Source organism: Diceros bicornis, chromosome 16 (assembly GCF_020826845.1).
Source record: "Diceros bicornis minor isolate mBicDic1 chromosome 16, mDicBic1.mat.cur, whole genome shotgun sequence".
In the NCBI taxonomy this organism is placed as follows: Eukaryota; Metazoa; Chordata; class Mammalia; order Perissodactyla; family Rhinocerotidae; genus Diceros; species Diceros bicornis.
Genome location: NC_080755.1, coordinates 67,295,974 through 67,308,033, shown reverse-complemented (window position 1 = coordinate 67,308,033; position 12,060 = coordinate 67,295,974). Strand labels below are relative to the sequence as shown.

General features: G+C 37.2%; 1 protein-coding gene across 9 annotated transcripts in view; it reads right to left on the bottom strand.

Annotated features, from left to right (window-relative positions):
* ATP9B (ATPase phospholipid transporting 9B (putative)) overlaps positions 1-12,060 on the bottom strand; it is a 279,064-nt gene that overhangs the window by 224,948 nt on the left and 42,056 nt on the right. For 7 of the 9 annotated variants that reach the window (XM_058557340.1, XM_058557341.1, XM_058557346.1 and 4 more), the window contains 2 exons: positions 11,652-11,765; positions 1,143-1,251 (listed from right to left, as the gene is read on the bottom strand). In XM_058557340.1, coding sequence (XP_058413323.1) covers positions 1,143-1,251; positions 11,652-11,765 — 223 coding nt within the window. The remainder of the gene's footprint in view (positions 1-1,142; positions 1,252-11,651; positions 11,766-12,060) is intronic. The other 2 variants (XM_058557342.1, XM_058557348.1) reach the window with 1 other exon arrangement.

Sequence of the window (12,060 nt, the reverse complement as noted above, 5' to 3'; positions counted from 1 at the left end):
TTATATGAAATATATCCCAATAAGCTGTAAAAAAAAAAAAAAAAAATTATTTTGGGACAGGATTATTTAAAATAAATAATTCACTAAAATAAATAATGTCCATCTATAAACAGAAGAGACAAAATCCAGTCTAAACTTCTTCATTTTTAAACAGACTTTGAGGTCATTATGAATATCCATTTAGTTTTTCAATGTCTTCTCTCACTGTCAAGGTTTCATTGTCACTCTTCTACTCTCATAATGCCTATTCATAAAAGCTTCACCCAATCTCTTCCTAATACATTGCTTCTTTTCTACCACAGATTGAAAAACCAAATAAACAAGCTCTTTAAAAGCATAAATTAAGCAAGGGTTAAAGCCCTTAATGAAGGTTAAGGAGAAAACAGGCACCCATCAGTTACCAATCTGGTCATGGTATTTATTTTAGGTGCTCAGTCCTTTCACTTAAGTATAGCTTAAGGCCATGGGACAAGATGTCTGATCTTCATGACTGTGTTTAAAATATAACCCAAAGAGATATTTTAGATAAGGTGATATTATGCTTCACAGAAAACGTGTGTACACCGCTTGGGTTTCACAGGTGTCTAAGCACACAGGTATTATATACAAACTGTAACAGAGCATATTATATAATTATTCATATATATACGCATGTGTTATTCATATACATATTCATGTAGATGCATGTGTACGTGCATGTGTTTAAGTGTATGTATAGACACACATACGTCCAAGCATCTAGAGAATGAATAAAAATATACCCTGAAACTGTATGCACTATATTATTAAGAGAAAATTAATTAGATACCAAATGCCATCACACACTATTTTCAGTAACAGAATTAAGACATTTTCTTTCATTTATATTAATTCTAAAATGATGATTACATTAAACAAATAATAAACTGGATTAAAACTGTCTTGCTGGGGCCAGCCCAACGGCGTAGTGGTTGGGTTCACGCACTCTGCTTTGGCGGCCAGGGGTCCGCAGGTTCAGATCCCGGGCGCGGACCTATGCACTGCTCTTAAAGCCATGCTGTGGTGGCAACCCATATAGGAAGTAGAGGAAGACTGGCACAGATGTTAGCTCTGGGACCATCTTCCTCAAGCAAAAAAAAAATGAAATAAAGTGTCTTACTAACCTCTTACTGTAAGCTTGCTGTACAGCTGTGAATTCACTTCCTTGTCTCGCTGAAAACGCCGAAATTCATCAATTGCTTCCCTCGTGATAGTAACAGCCAAGACAAATCCCTATAAAACAAAAAATAAGGTACTTAAGAAAACTGGACTTTAACAAAAAAATAAGGGAAAGTTCTTTTACTATTTAGTTTTATTTCCCCCCTCAATTTATATTACTTCTCCAACACAAAATAAATGAAAACAAAGAAAAGAGACAAAAAGTAACAATGAAACACTACAAAAAGAATATAATACATAGTAAAAGATTTACAATTCTTACTATACCAAAGAAAATTTTTTGAATTCACAACATAATATGTACTTCAAGCTAAACTTCAGAAAATACCTAGTAATCCAAAGAAAAAGAAATTAATAGTCTTCAATAAACCCATGAATTATATTTAGAACACTCAGGCATTCAAATACCAAATTAACAAAGACTGACATATAATTTCTGCACTTACATCTTTCCGATAGAATAAAACTACTTAGGAATATAAAACAATTCCCAGATAAGATACTCAAATCTGATCAATTTTCTTGCATAGTGCAAATCATGCAACTGTATTTGAGAGCACAGGCAAAGTCATAATGCTTTCTTTCTCTCATTTTTTAAGTAAAAACCTGAATAGATTAATTTGATGCCATCTAAATAGAATTTTTATGTACTTGTTATCTATGATAAAGTCTAGTACACTACTAACGTGGCTAACATCCATCTTTTCTAAACGCTGTATCCACAGTTTCTAACACATATTACATGACCATTCTTCAAGTCAATCTCCTTATGATGAAATAAAGACCTCTTCAGTAGGCTTCATATTACTGACAGATGTGCTCCAGTCTACTTTTTAAATAACACAACATTGGATGAATTTCCCCTGAAAGTACAATAATCTTTTCTTCTATTTTTTTATCTGAATAACTAATAGGCTAAATTAAACGGGCCACCAGAGAAAATGTTTCTCATATTTATTGAAATGCACTCCTCTTTATGCAGTCATCCCTGAGTGCTGGTGCAGGGCTCAAGCCTCAGTCCACAAAGCCCAGTTCTCCATTCCCTCATTAGTGATCACAGTCTTGACTTTCATGGTATAGCCATCACTCATAAATAATGTCATGAGTCTTCTCTTGCCCTCAGTTTCATCACTGATCACCAACTGCTGACTGTGCTTCCTAAACATGTCTCGAGCCTGGACCATTCTCACCACTGACACGTGAGCCTGGCTCAGGCCCTCCTCAGTTCTCACCTACATCATCATTACGGCATTGGTCTCCTGCCTCCAGCCTCATTCCCCCCCAAATCATCCTTCCACACAGTTACCAAAGTGTCTTCTACAGTACAAATTTGAAAAATACGTGGTAAAATCCTCCTCCAGAGATGAGTGCTAGCAATTTACTGCCCGAAATCTTCGATAGCTCCTCATTGCTGACACTCCTTTCACTAAAGTACAACCTTAAGAAAGGATGGCTCTCTAGCCTCAGCACCCACTCAATGATGCTTTATCCTCCAACACCAGGGAATTATCAGTAGTCTCCTGAAACACCAGGAGGTATCCCATCTGGTCTTTGCCAATATACTTCCAGTGGTTTTGAAAAGTACTATTTTGAAAAGTATTCTAAAGCCACTCTTGGAACCATTGAAGAGAATCACAGTTGGTGGCGTGCCCCATTTGCAAAGAGGAAGGTGGGCACAGTATGTGCCCGTATCTGCCATAGCCCCCAAACATAACTCCTGAGGGCAGAGTTTGACCCTCACCTAGGTCCTTCAGCACATATTTTCTTTTCTTTTAAATAACAGTTTTGTTGAGCTATAACTCACATGCCATAAAATTAACCCTCTGAAAGTATGCAATTCATTTTCTTAGTACATTCACAGAGCTGCACCACCATCATCACTATCTAATTTTAGAAGATTTTCATCACCCCAAAAAGAAACCCCATATCCAACAGCAGTCACCTCCCCTTCCCTCCTGCTGCCAGCTCCTGGCAACCACTCATCTACTTTCTGTCTCTAAGGATGTGCCTATTCAGGGTGATACAGGAACTCTATGTTTAGCATTTTGACGAACAGTCAAACTGTTTTCCAAAGCGGTCACATCACTTTACATGTGCTTATAAGTTCTAAGAGTTCTTTATATTATTCTGGATACAAATACCTCGTCAGATATGTGATTTACAAATACGATTTTACAAATATTTTCTCCCATTCTAGCTTACTTTACTTTCTTGATGGTGTCTGTCTTCTGATGCACAGAAGATTTTAATTTTGATGAGTCAAATTTACTTTAATTTTTTTGTCTGTCACTTGGGTTTTTTGGTGTCCAAGATCACAAAGACTTACCTCTACATTTTCTCCTAGGAGTCTTACAGTTCTAGCTCTTTCATTTAGGTCTATGATTCATTTTGAGTTACTCTTTGTGTATGGTGTTAGGTGGGGGTCCACCTTCATCCTTTTGCATGTGGCTATCCAGTGGTCTCAGCATCATTTGTTGAAAAGACACTTATTTCTCCACTGAACTGTCTTGGTACCCTTGCTGGAAATCAATTTGTCGTAAATGTATAGGTTTATTTCTGGACTCTCCATTGTATCCCTTGATCTATATATCTGTCCTTCTGCCAGCACCACACTATCTTGATTACCATAGCTTTGTAATACGTTTTGAAATAGGAAAGTATGAGTTCTCCAACTTTGATCTACTCTCCTGGGTTGTACTGGCTACTTGGGATCCTTGCATTTTCTTATGAAGTTTGGGATCAGTTTGCCAATTTCTGCAAAAACTTAGCTGGAATTTTGATAGGGATTGCACTGAATCTGTAGATCAATTTGGAGAGTACTGCCATTATAACAATACTAAGTCTTTCAATTCTTGAACATGGGACAACTTTCTATCTAGCTTTTAATTTTTTTCAAAAATGTTTTATAGTTTTTAGTACACAATCTTGCACTTGAGCTAAATACATTCCTATTTTTTTCTTTTTGATGCTATTATAAACAGAACTGTTATCCTAATTTCATTTTCAGAGGGTCATTGCTGGTATATAAAAATACAAATGATTTTTGTATATTTATCTTGTATCCTACAACTTTACTCATTTATTAGTTCCAATATTTTTGTGTGTGGACTCCTTAGATTTTCCTGTATCATGCCATCTGTGAATTGAGATAGGTAGCTTTTCTTCTTCCTTTCCATCTAGATGCTATTTATTTCTTTTTCTTGCCTAACTGCTCTATCCATTTTATCTTCAGCACCATGTTAAACAGAAGCAGAGGGAGCAGACATCTTATTCCTGATCTCAGGGAGAAAGCACTCAGTCTTTTACCCCTAAGAGTATATTAGCTGTGCAAAGTACAAAATTTTAACAACAAGAGAGATTTCTATATTATGACCAAACGTTCCCGTCCTCGAGGGAAGTATGCACTCTAGGGACTTAGGGCCAGCTTCTCCAAAGTGATACCTCGTCGTGACAAAGCAGCAGTGACATAAAGTGGTCACCAAAGAGCCTATTAGTTGGAGGCACAGAAGGACTCTTGCCTTGAATGTAAACTCATCATTTTATTACAAGTAGAGTTAGCAAAGGTAAGACAAAGAAGAAATATATATGAAAAGCCAAAGCAGCAGATACCAAAAAAAAAATAGTCTTAAGAAATTTAGTATTATCAAAAGTCTTAAAATTTATACACTTTAACCAAGCAGTTTCACTGCTAGAAACCTAGCCTAAAGAAAAAACATCAAGCATCCCAGCATTGAATAGGAAAAAGTGGAAATAATCTGAATGTCCACAAATAATTCATGGCACACTCATATGATGAAATACTGTATTTCCTTAATTCAAATATGATGTTGATTTTAAAATACATCATTACTAATTTAGTAATAGTCTTGGGTGGGAAGGCAATACCACTTTAAATATGCAAACTTTGTAAGTCACAACTCAATTTCAGTAACACGAAACATATGCATCTACGAATCCAGAAAATACATACAATTCTATGCAGCAGTCTCATGCAGGAGAATATTTACTGTCACAGACTCATGTTCACGATGTATAAGTAATTTCTTAAAATTCTACTTGTGACTGACTCACCTTGAGAGACAAGAAGGGAATGACTGTCAAATACATGTTATTTATATACTGATGATAGTATTTTTAAAGGAGTGGGGTTTTGTGTGTGTGTGTGTGTGTGTGTGTGTGTGTGAGGAAGATCAGCCCTGAGCTAACATCCGATGCCAATCCTCCTCTTTTTGCTGAGGAAGATTGGCTCTGTGCTAACATCCGCGCCCATCTTCCTCTACTTTATACGGGACGCCGCCACAGCATGGCTTGACAAGCAGTGCGTCGGTGCACACCCGGGATCCGAACCTGTGAACCCTGGGCCGCCGCAGCGGAGCTCGCACACTTAACGGCTGCGACACCGGGCCGGCCTCAAAGAAGTGGTTTTCAATCAGGCGAGCATGTCATAATCACCCGGAAAATTTTCTGCAACACAGATTTGCTCAGGCCCTACCTGAAATGTGTACCATTACCTCTAATCTCCAGGGAACAGGCCCCGGACATATAAATGTATTTAACTTCTCCAGGTGAATCTAATTTTCACTCTTTAAACCTGTGGCTTAAAGACAGCAAAAGTTAACTCCCAATTCATTAAGTAATTATAAACCACAAAAATGTGCTAGTTCTTAGTGCTTCTAAGAACTCAAGTGAAAATAAGCTCCCACTTCTAATATAGTAATACTAGAGAAGATGCACCAAAAGGGGGCAGGTCCCAACTTCTGAAAACAGGAGTTAAACACTCCTAAGAGGGAACAGAGCCCTGGTCACAGGCAAGGACTGCTGGCATATTACGCTGCTCTAGGCCATATTCCAAATCTAATGGTTTATTTGAATGCAAAACAGACGTGCAGGATCAGCAACAGCCAAGAGGTGTCACTCCCACACCATCACGTCCACCTCCAGCATATCTATCCTGAGAAAACACCCAATGGGCAGCCTAGGAATACAAAGCAGATTAAAGGAAAGGTGAAGATGATACCACCATTTTCTTCATAAGCACTAGAGTCTATAATCAACAGGCCTCTACCTTTAGAGTTTAGATCTTCGAGTTCTTAACTGGATCATAACAGATCGGTGGTTTATGGAAGACTTGGAAAAGCAAGTCTTCCTGCAGGAAGAGGTGGGCCTTCCCATGACCCCAGCACCAACCAAGTCACAGATGTAAGCTATAGTACAGCTACCAGAAAAACCAAAACTCAACAAGAGAGTCACAGTGAAATACAGTCACCCTGGAAACAACAGAATTTGTACACGAGCCTGTTAGTCAGACTGGATGACAGGAATGTCTCACGTGGTCTGTCCACAGCCAGTGACTAAATCTTGTATCACCAAGTGGAATTCTTTTCTCCTGTTTTTCCAGATAACCCAGGAGTCATGTGGAATAAGTGCCAAAACAACATATATTTTCGTAAAAGGAGAAAAATTCTACTGATACATTATATTAGTTTATCTTTGAAGGATTATTATATGCCAGGCTCTTTTCTATGTATTTTAAATGAGTTACCTTTTAAATATCACAAAAACCTTATGAGATGTGTACCACTAGCTCCAATTTACAGATAAGGAAATTGAGACACAAAGAGAACAAGGTCACACAGCTCATGTTAACAGTGTCTCTGGATGGTGGGATTCCAAGTAATCGAGTTTTCCTTTTGGTACTTCATCTACACCTCTCGTGCACAGAGACACTCCCCAAAAAAGGTGGACAGAAGGAAGTATTTTTAAATCAGCCCGAACATCAGAGTCCTCATAGACTGATTTCTCATCTATACAGCCTACCTGGTTTTCAATTATGTATTAAGATACTGGGAATATATTTTATATGGAAAATGCAGAGTTAAAAATCCATGTTTTCTTTATCTAAAAATCTTTTGCACTGATAGATCTATGCCACCTTATTAATTTTGACAGAAGCATGACAATCTGTTTGTTACTCTGATTACACCAGCTTTAACTCTAAGAATTGTTCTGAAAGCTGAACGATATGAAAGGTAATCTTCATTCGGACACAGTAATGTAACCACTTTATCTTCACTTTACCCTTCTATTATACGGGAAAATATAACAGAAATTAGTTCAGAACTGAAGCCAGCAAATAACACTGCCAGGAGTAACTGAAAAAGAAAGCTTATTAATTAAGCTATCACTGTGTTCAGAAACATCCCAGTTTTAGTTAGAGAGCAGAGGCAATAAGTTTGAAGGAACTTGTTTTCTTTAAAACTAGTGGACATCAGACATGAGAGTTTATAACCACCAGCTATAAGACAGTTTTATGCTTCACTGGCAGGGTTTTGACTAGGAAAGATCTGCAAATGCTAACTGATTCCTTTTTCGAGCAACCCTACAGAACCTTAGGGAGCCAGAAAAGATGTCAAAAACTTAAGTGTGTGTATAAAGATCACATGCTACTAAAGGCAGTGGACACAGGAATGAGGTTAAAAACACATGGGTACGGAAAGAGTAAAAACACAGGAGCTTATAAAGAAACTCTTGTTGAAGAAAACTTCCTTTGATTAAAAAAAACACACCTATATGTATTCTAGATTTTTTTTTTTTAAAGATTTTATTTATTTATTTTTTCCCCCCAAAGCCCCAGTAGATAGTTGTATGTCATAGCTGCACATCCTTCTAGTTGCTGTATGTGGGACTCGGCCTCAGGATGGACGGAGAAGTGGTGCCTCGGTGCGCGCCCGGGATCCGAACCCGGGCCACCAGCATCCGAGCGCGCGCACTTAACCACCAAGCCACGGGGCCGGCCCATGTATTCTAGATTTAAATTTAGTTTAAAGGTTTGTTAACTCTGCCTGGTTTAATAAAAAAAGATCTTCTATATATAGTATCTGAATTTTCAAAGTTTTTAAAAGGTTTTCTGAAGTGAGTTTGGACCAAAGAACCATACACCCTAAGCCTTCTTCTTGATTTGAAGGTGAGCATAACACGCACATCAACTTTTCAAGATTTTTGCTAAATCAAAGGTTAAAATGTATATAAATAGTACAAGCATAGATACTCACAAATCTTCATTGTTTATTATCTAATAAAAGTTATCAGCTGAGGCTGCTGCCAAACCAAGGAACAAAAGAAAGCCATTTGAAAAAGCAGATCAATGTTGAGGTATTACAATGTGGAATCAGAGCAGAAGAGAAGAAAGCTTGGCTGTGTGTGTCAGAAGGCAACATTAACGCACTACTCAAATGGGAAAAAAAGGGCTTCTCACTTCTCTCTGGGACACTTAACCCACAATCACAGCAGAATAACAGTATCCCTTATATGAATACTGAAGTAGATTCTTTTTGAGGTACTTATCCAAATACAATAAAGTTAATTCTCACATGTCAACAAAAATGATAAAGTACTTCAAAAAACCTGAGCCTGAAAATTCGAGTGAAAGGACTTAGAATTCAAGCTAAAAGTGGGAATGAGAGCTCATAAAGAAACAGAAAGTAGAGGAAACGATGCACGCGTGTGCATTCACTCCAGGTCTGGCCAACATAACCAATTTTGTAAACAGGTCAAGTTAAATTCTTCATAAAGAAGCCATCTAAAAAGAACATTTTCTTTGGTCAAAACCTAATTAAATCAGTTAATAAGGACAAAAGGCAAAAGCAAAACAAGATGAATACATTTTACTTTAGATTTTTAATAAGAATTTGTGTTCTCAGACTATCACTGTTTAAGCTAAAATAAACTCTAATCCAAGATAGAAATAATATTTAAGTGGTAAATACAGCTGTGTAAAGCTAGGAATAGAACAAAGGAGCTAGAAATAAACACATCAAAATCATAAAGATGATTGTGTTTTTAGTATCAGCAAGTATTTTCTCTACATTATAAAATTTCTGTAACGTTAAACTGTTTTTATTAGAAAATGGGAAAAAAAAAACACTTTTTTAAATGAGACTTCTAGGGCATATATAGCCTATAGAATTTCTGGCACATGTGCATAAGGAATAACATACAATCCGACTGATCATTACAGCAAAATCTGTAAGTGTGAAAAATCAGAAACAACCTAAAAATCTCCTTGCCCAAGAGGATGGACAAATCAATTAGGATATATTCATACAATGGAATACTTTAGAGAGGGAAAATGAATGAACTAGTTATATATGTGTCAACACGGATCAATTTTATAAACCAGCATTAAGCCAAAAAAGCATGTTGCAAAAGGATACAGAGAGTAAGATTAACTTTACGTAAAATTTAAAGCACGCAAAACAATACTGCACACTGTTTTAATGACACAAACACAAGTAGTCAAATTATTAGGAGATACATGGCAATTTAATCTCAAATTCAACATAGAGATTACCTCCCAGGGGAAGAAACATGAGAGAAAAGAAAAAAGAAAAAGTCATCTGTATTCCCTCTCCATGGCTATGTGGCTCTCACACCAACTTTTAAAAACTGTAATATAAGCTTCAGGGTCCTCCTTCGTGTGACATATGCAACAGACACAAACACGTGGCTCCCTGTTCCACTCAGGATGAAATCTGAGCGCCCTGGAAGAGCTGACCCCCACGCTCTTCTGACCTCCCTTCCACCCAGTCCCCACATCCACACACTCCAGCAGCACACCAAGATCTTTTGCAACTGCTATTCCCTCTACCTGCAATACTCTTCCCGTTCTGCACATGGCCCACCCACTCTCTCCTATCATTCAGATATCAGGCCAATGTCACTTTCTCAGGGGGGCCTTCCTTAACAACCCTATTGAAATAACCCTGTCATTCTCTATCCCCTTATCCTGCTTTACACTTTCTTCTTCACAGCTTGATGGTTGGCCACCTGGCATTATGGTTTTATTTAAATTGTCCTTCTCCCCCAGAATATAAACTCTATTAGGAAAGGTCTTTGTCTGTCCTAATTGCTGTTGAATCAACATTGCTTAGATTAGAGCTGGACACAAACAAACTCAATGCTGCCTGATCAAAGACTTGTATATTTCCTTGTATATATATTTTAACCCACTTTTTTCTATTTATTCTAATATATATACCTTTAATGTTATTAAACACTTTTTCTAAAAATTATTTTTAAAGCTACACAGTAACACAGTATTCTAACATATGTATAGCATATAGCATAAACAATCTACTTTTAGACATCTGACTTTTTAAATAATTTTTCTTATTAAAAAAATAGACATTCTTTAGACTCTGTGACCAATCATTATTTCTGTAGGATAAACTCCCCAAACAAAAATGGTGAATCCATTTTTAAGGTCTCTGATATATATTACCAAACTATCCTCCAAAAAAGCTAGACTGCACAGACTGATGTTTACAATAACAGTGGATAAGTACCACAGCTTTACACTGTCAGCACCAATATCTCTTTCAATCTTGCTAATTTAGTAAGCAGAAAAGCTATTTATTTATTCAGTAATTTTGTATTTACATTACATACAAAGTTAGTTTCATTGCTCAAATCCATGCTAACCTAAGTCTATGGGAATGGGAAAGGGAGAGGCTGGATCCACCTGTCCTGTAAACAAGATTTCCACGCCCTCTTCCAGTCTAGCCTGCTGCATCTGAGGAAACAGTCTGCTGGGCGGCGGGGCTACACAAACAAGAACAGATGAACTCAAGAGAACATTGCTCAGATTTCCAATTCTGAAGGCAGTGCTGAGGTGGGAAACCTGAGCACTGCACTGCTCTGTCACGAAAGGAGTAATTTCACTCTCTACGTTTCCCTGCCTAGATTACACCAGCAATCTGCCCAAAAGGGAGCAAACAAAAGAGAGCAATACATTTTTCCAGGTGAAAGGATGAAAGAAGATATACATCTTATCTATATAGGCTGAAAATTAATGAAAACTAGTAGTATACAGCATAAAACTATCGAGACAGCATGTGTTTGAAATGGAAATATTCGATGACAAGTATCATTTGCCTTCCAAAAAACTTTACACACTGAGCTGTCAACCAGAAATTGTCTAGACTTCATTGAGATAGTTTAGAATTGTGACCATCAACTAAAGGTAAAAAAATTGCCCATCTGTCAGGATGTCAAGAGAGTTACTGAGCAGACCCCACATACCCCACACCATGACTCCCAACAGCTCCATCAGCACAGGAGGGAGCTGGGCTGGGAAGACAGACCTGCTACCCCGAGGCAGGTGCAGAATGCCCAATAGAAACCCCTCCCCCCGCCAGCAGCAAAGGTGCTCTGTAATTTCTCCAGCCGGGACTCGAGACTAGCCCACTCTGCAACTGCCCTTACACTCCTACAGGGCTGCAAAGGATTCAAGTGATAGAACTCTGTAAAATCTTTTAACACAAGTCCAACGATACACAGCAACAGTATCATGTTTTTTCAAATCTGATCAATTTATCTTTTAATCATCTCAACTCGTAAAACTACATTCTAAATATTTAATAATTTAACTTAATTTCAAAAATCTTTTCTTTTACCAGAGGAGCCCAGTAGGTGTAGAGATAGCCTATTTTCAATGCTGGTACAAACTGTGAGCAGGATACTATCAGAAAATAGAGATTCAAGAAAAACTTGAATTGTTCATATAAAACCTAAAAAGGAAAAGAAAAAATTAACACAATCTCTCCAAGGAAAACCTTTAATACTTCAGTTAAATAATTAAAATCAGCACAATATCTAACTACATTTCCATCAAACAGTGAGAATATGCCCTGAGTCACAGTAAACTTAAAATTTTGACATTGGCTTTCCACTAACGAAATCACAAACAAAGAGATGTAGGGTTACCTCAAAATTATATTTAAAATAAACTGAAAAAAAGACCATTAAAACTTTCAACTCTATTAAAAGTATCCTCTAAAAGTTTGATTTTCTTGTATGCAATTT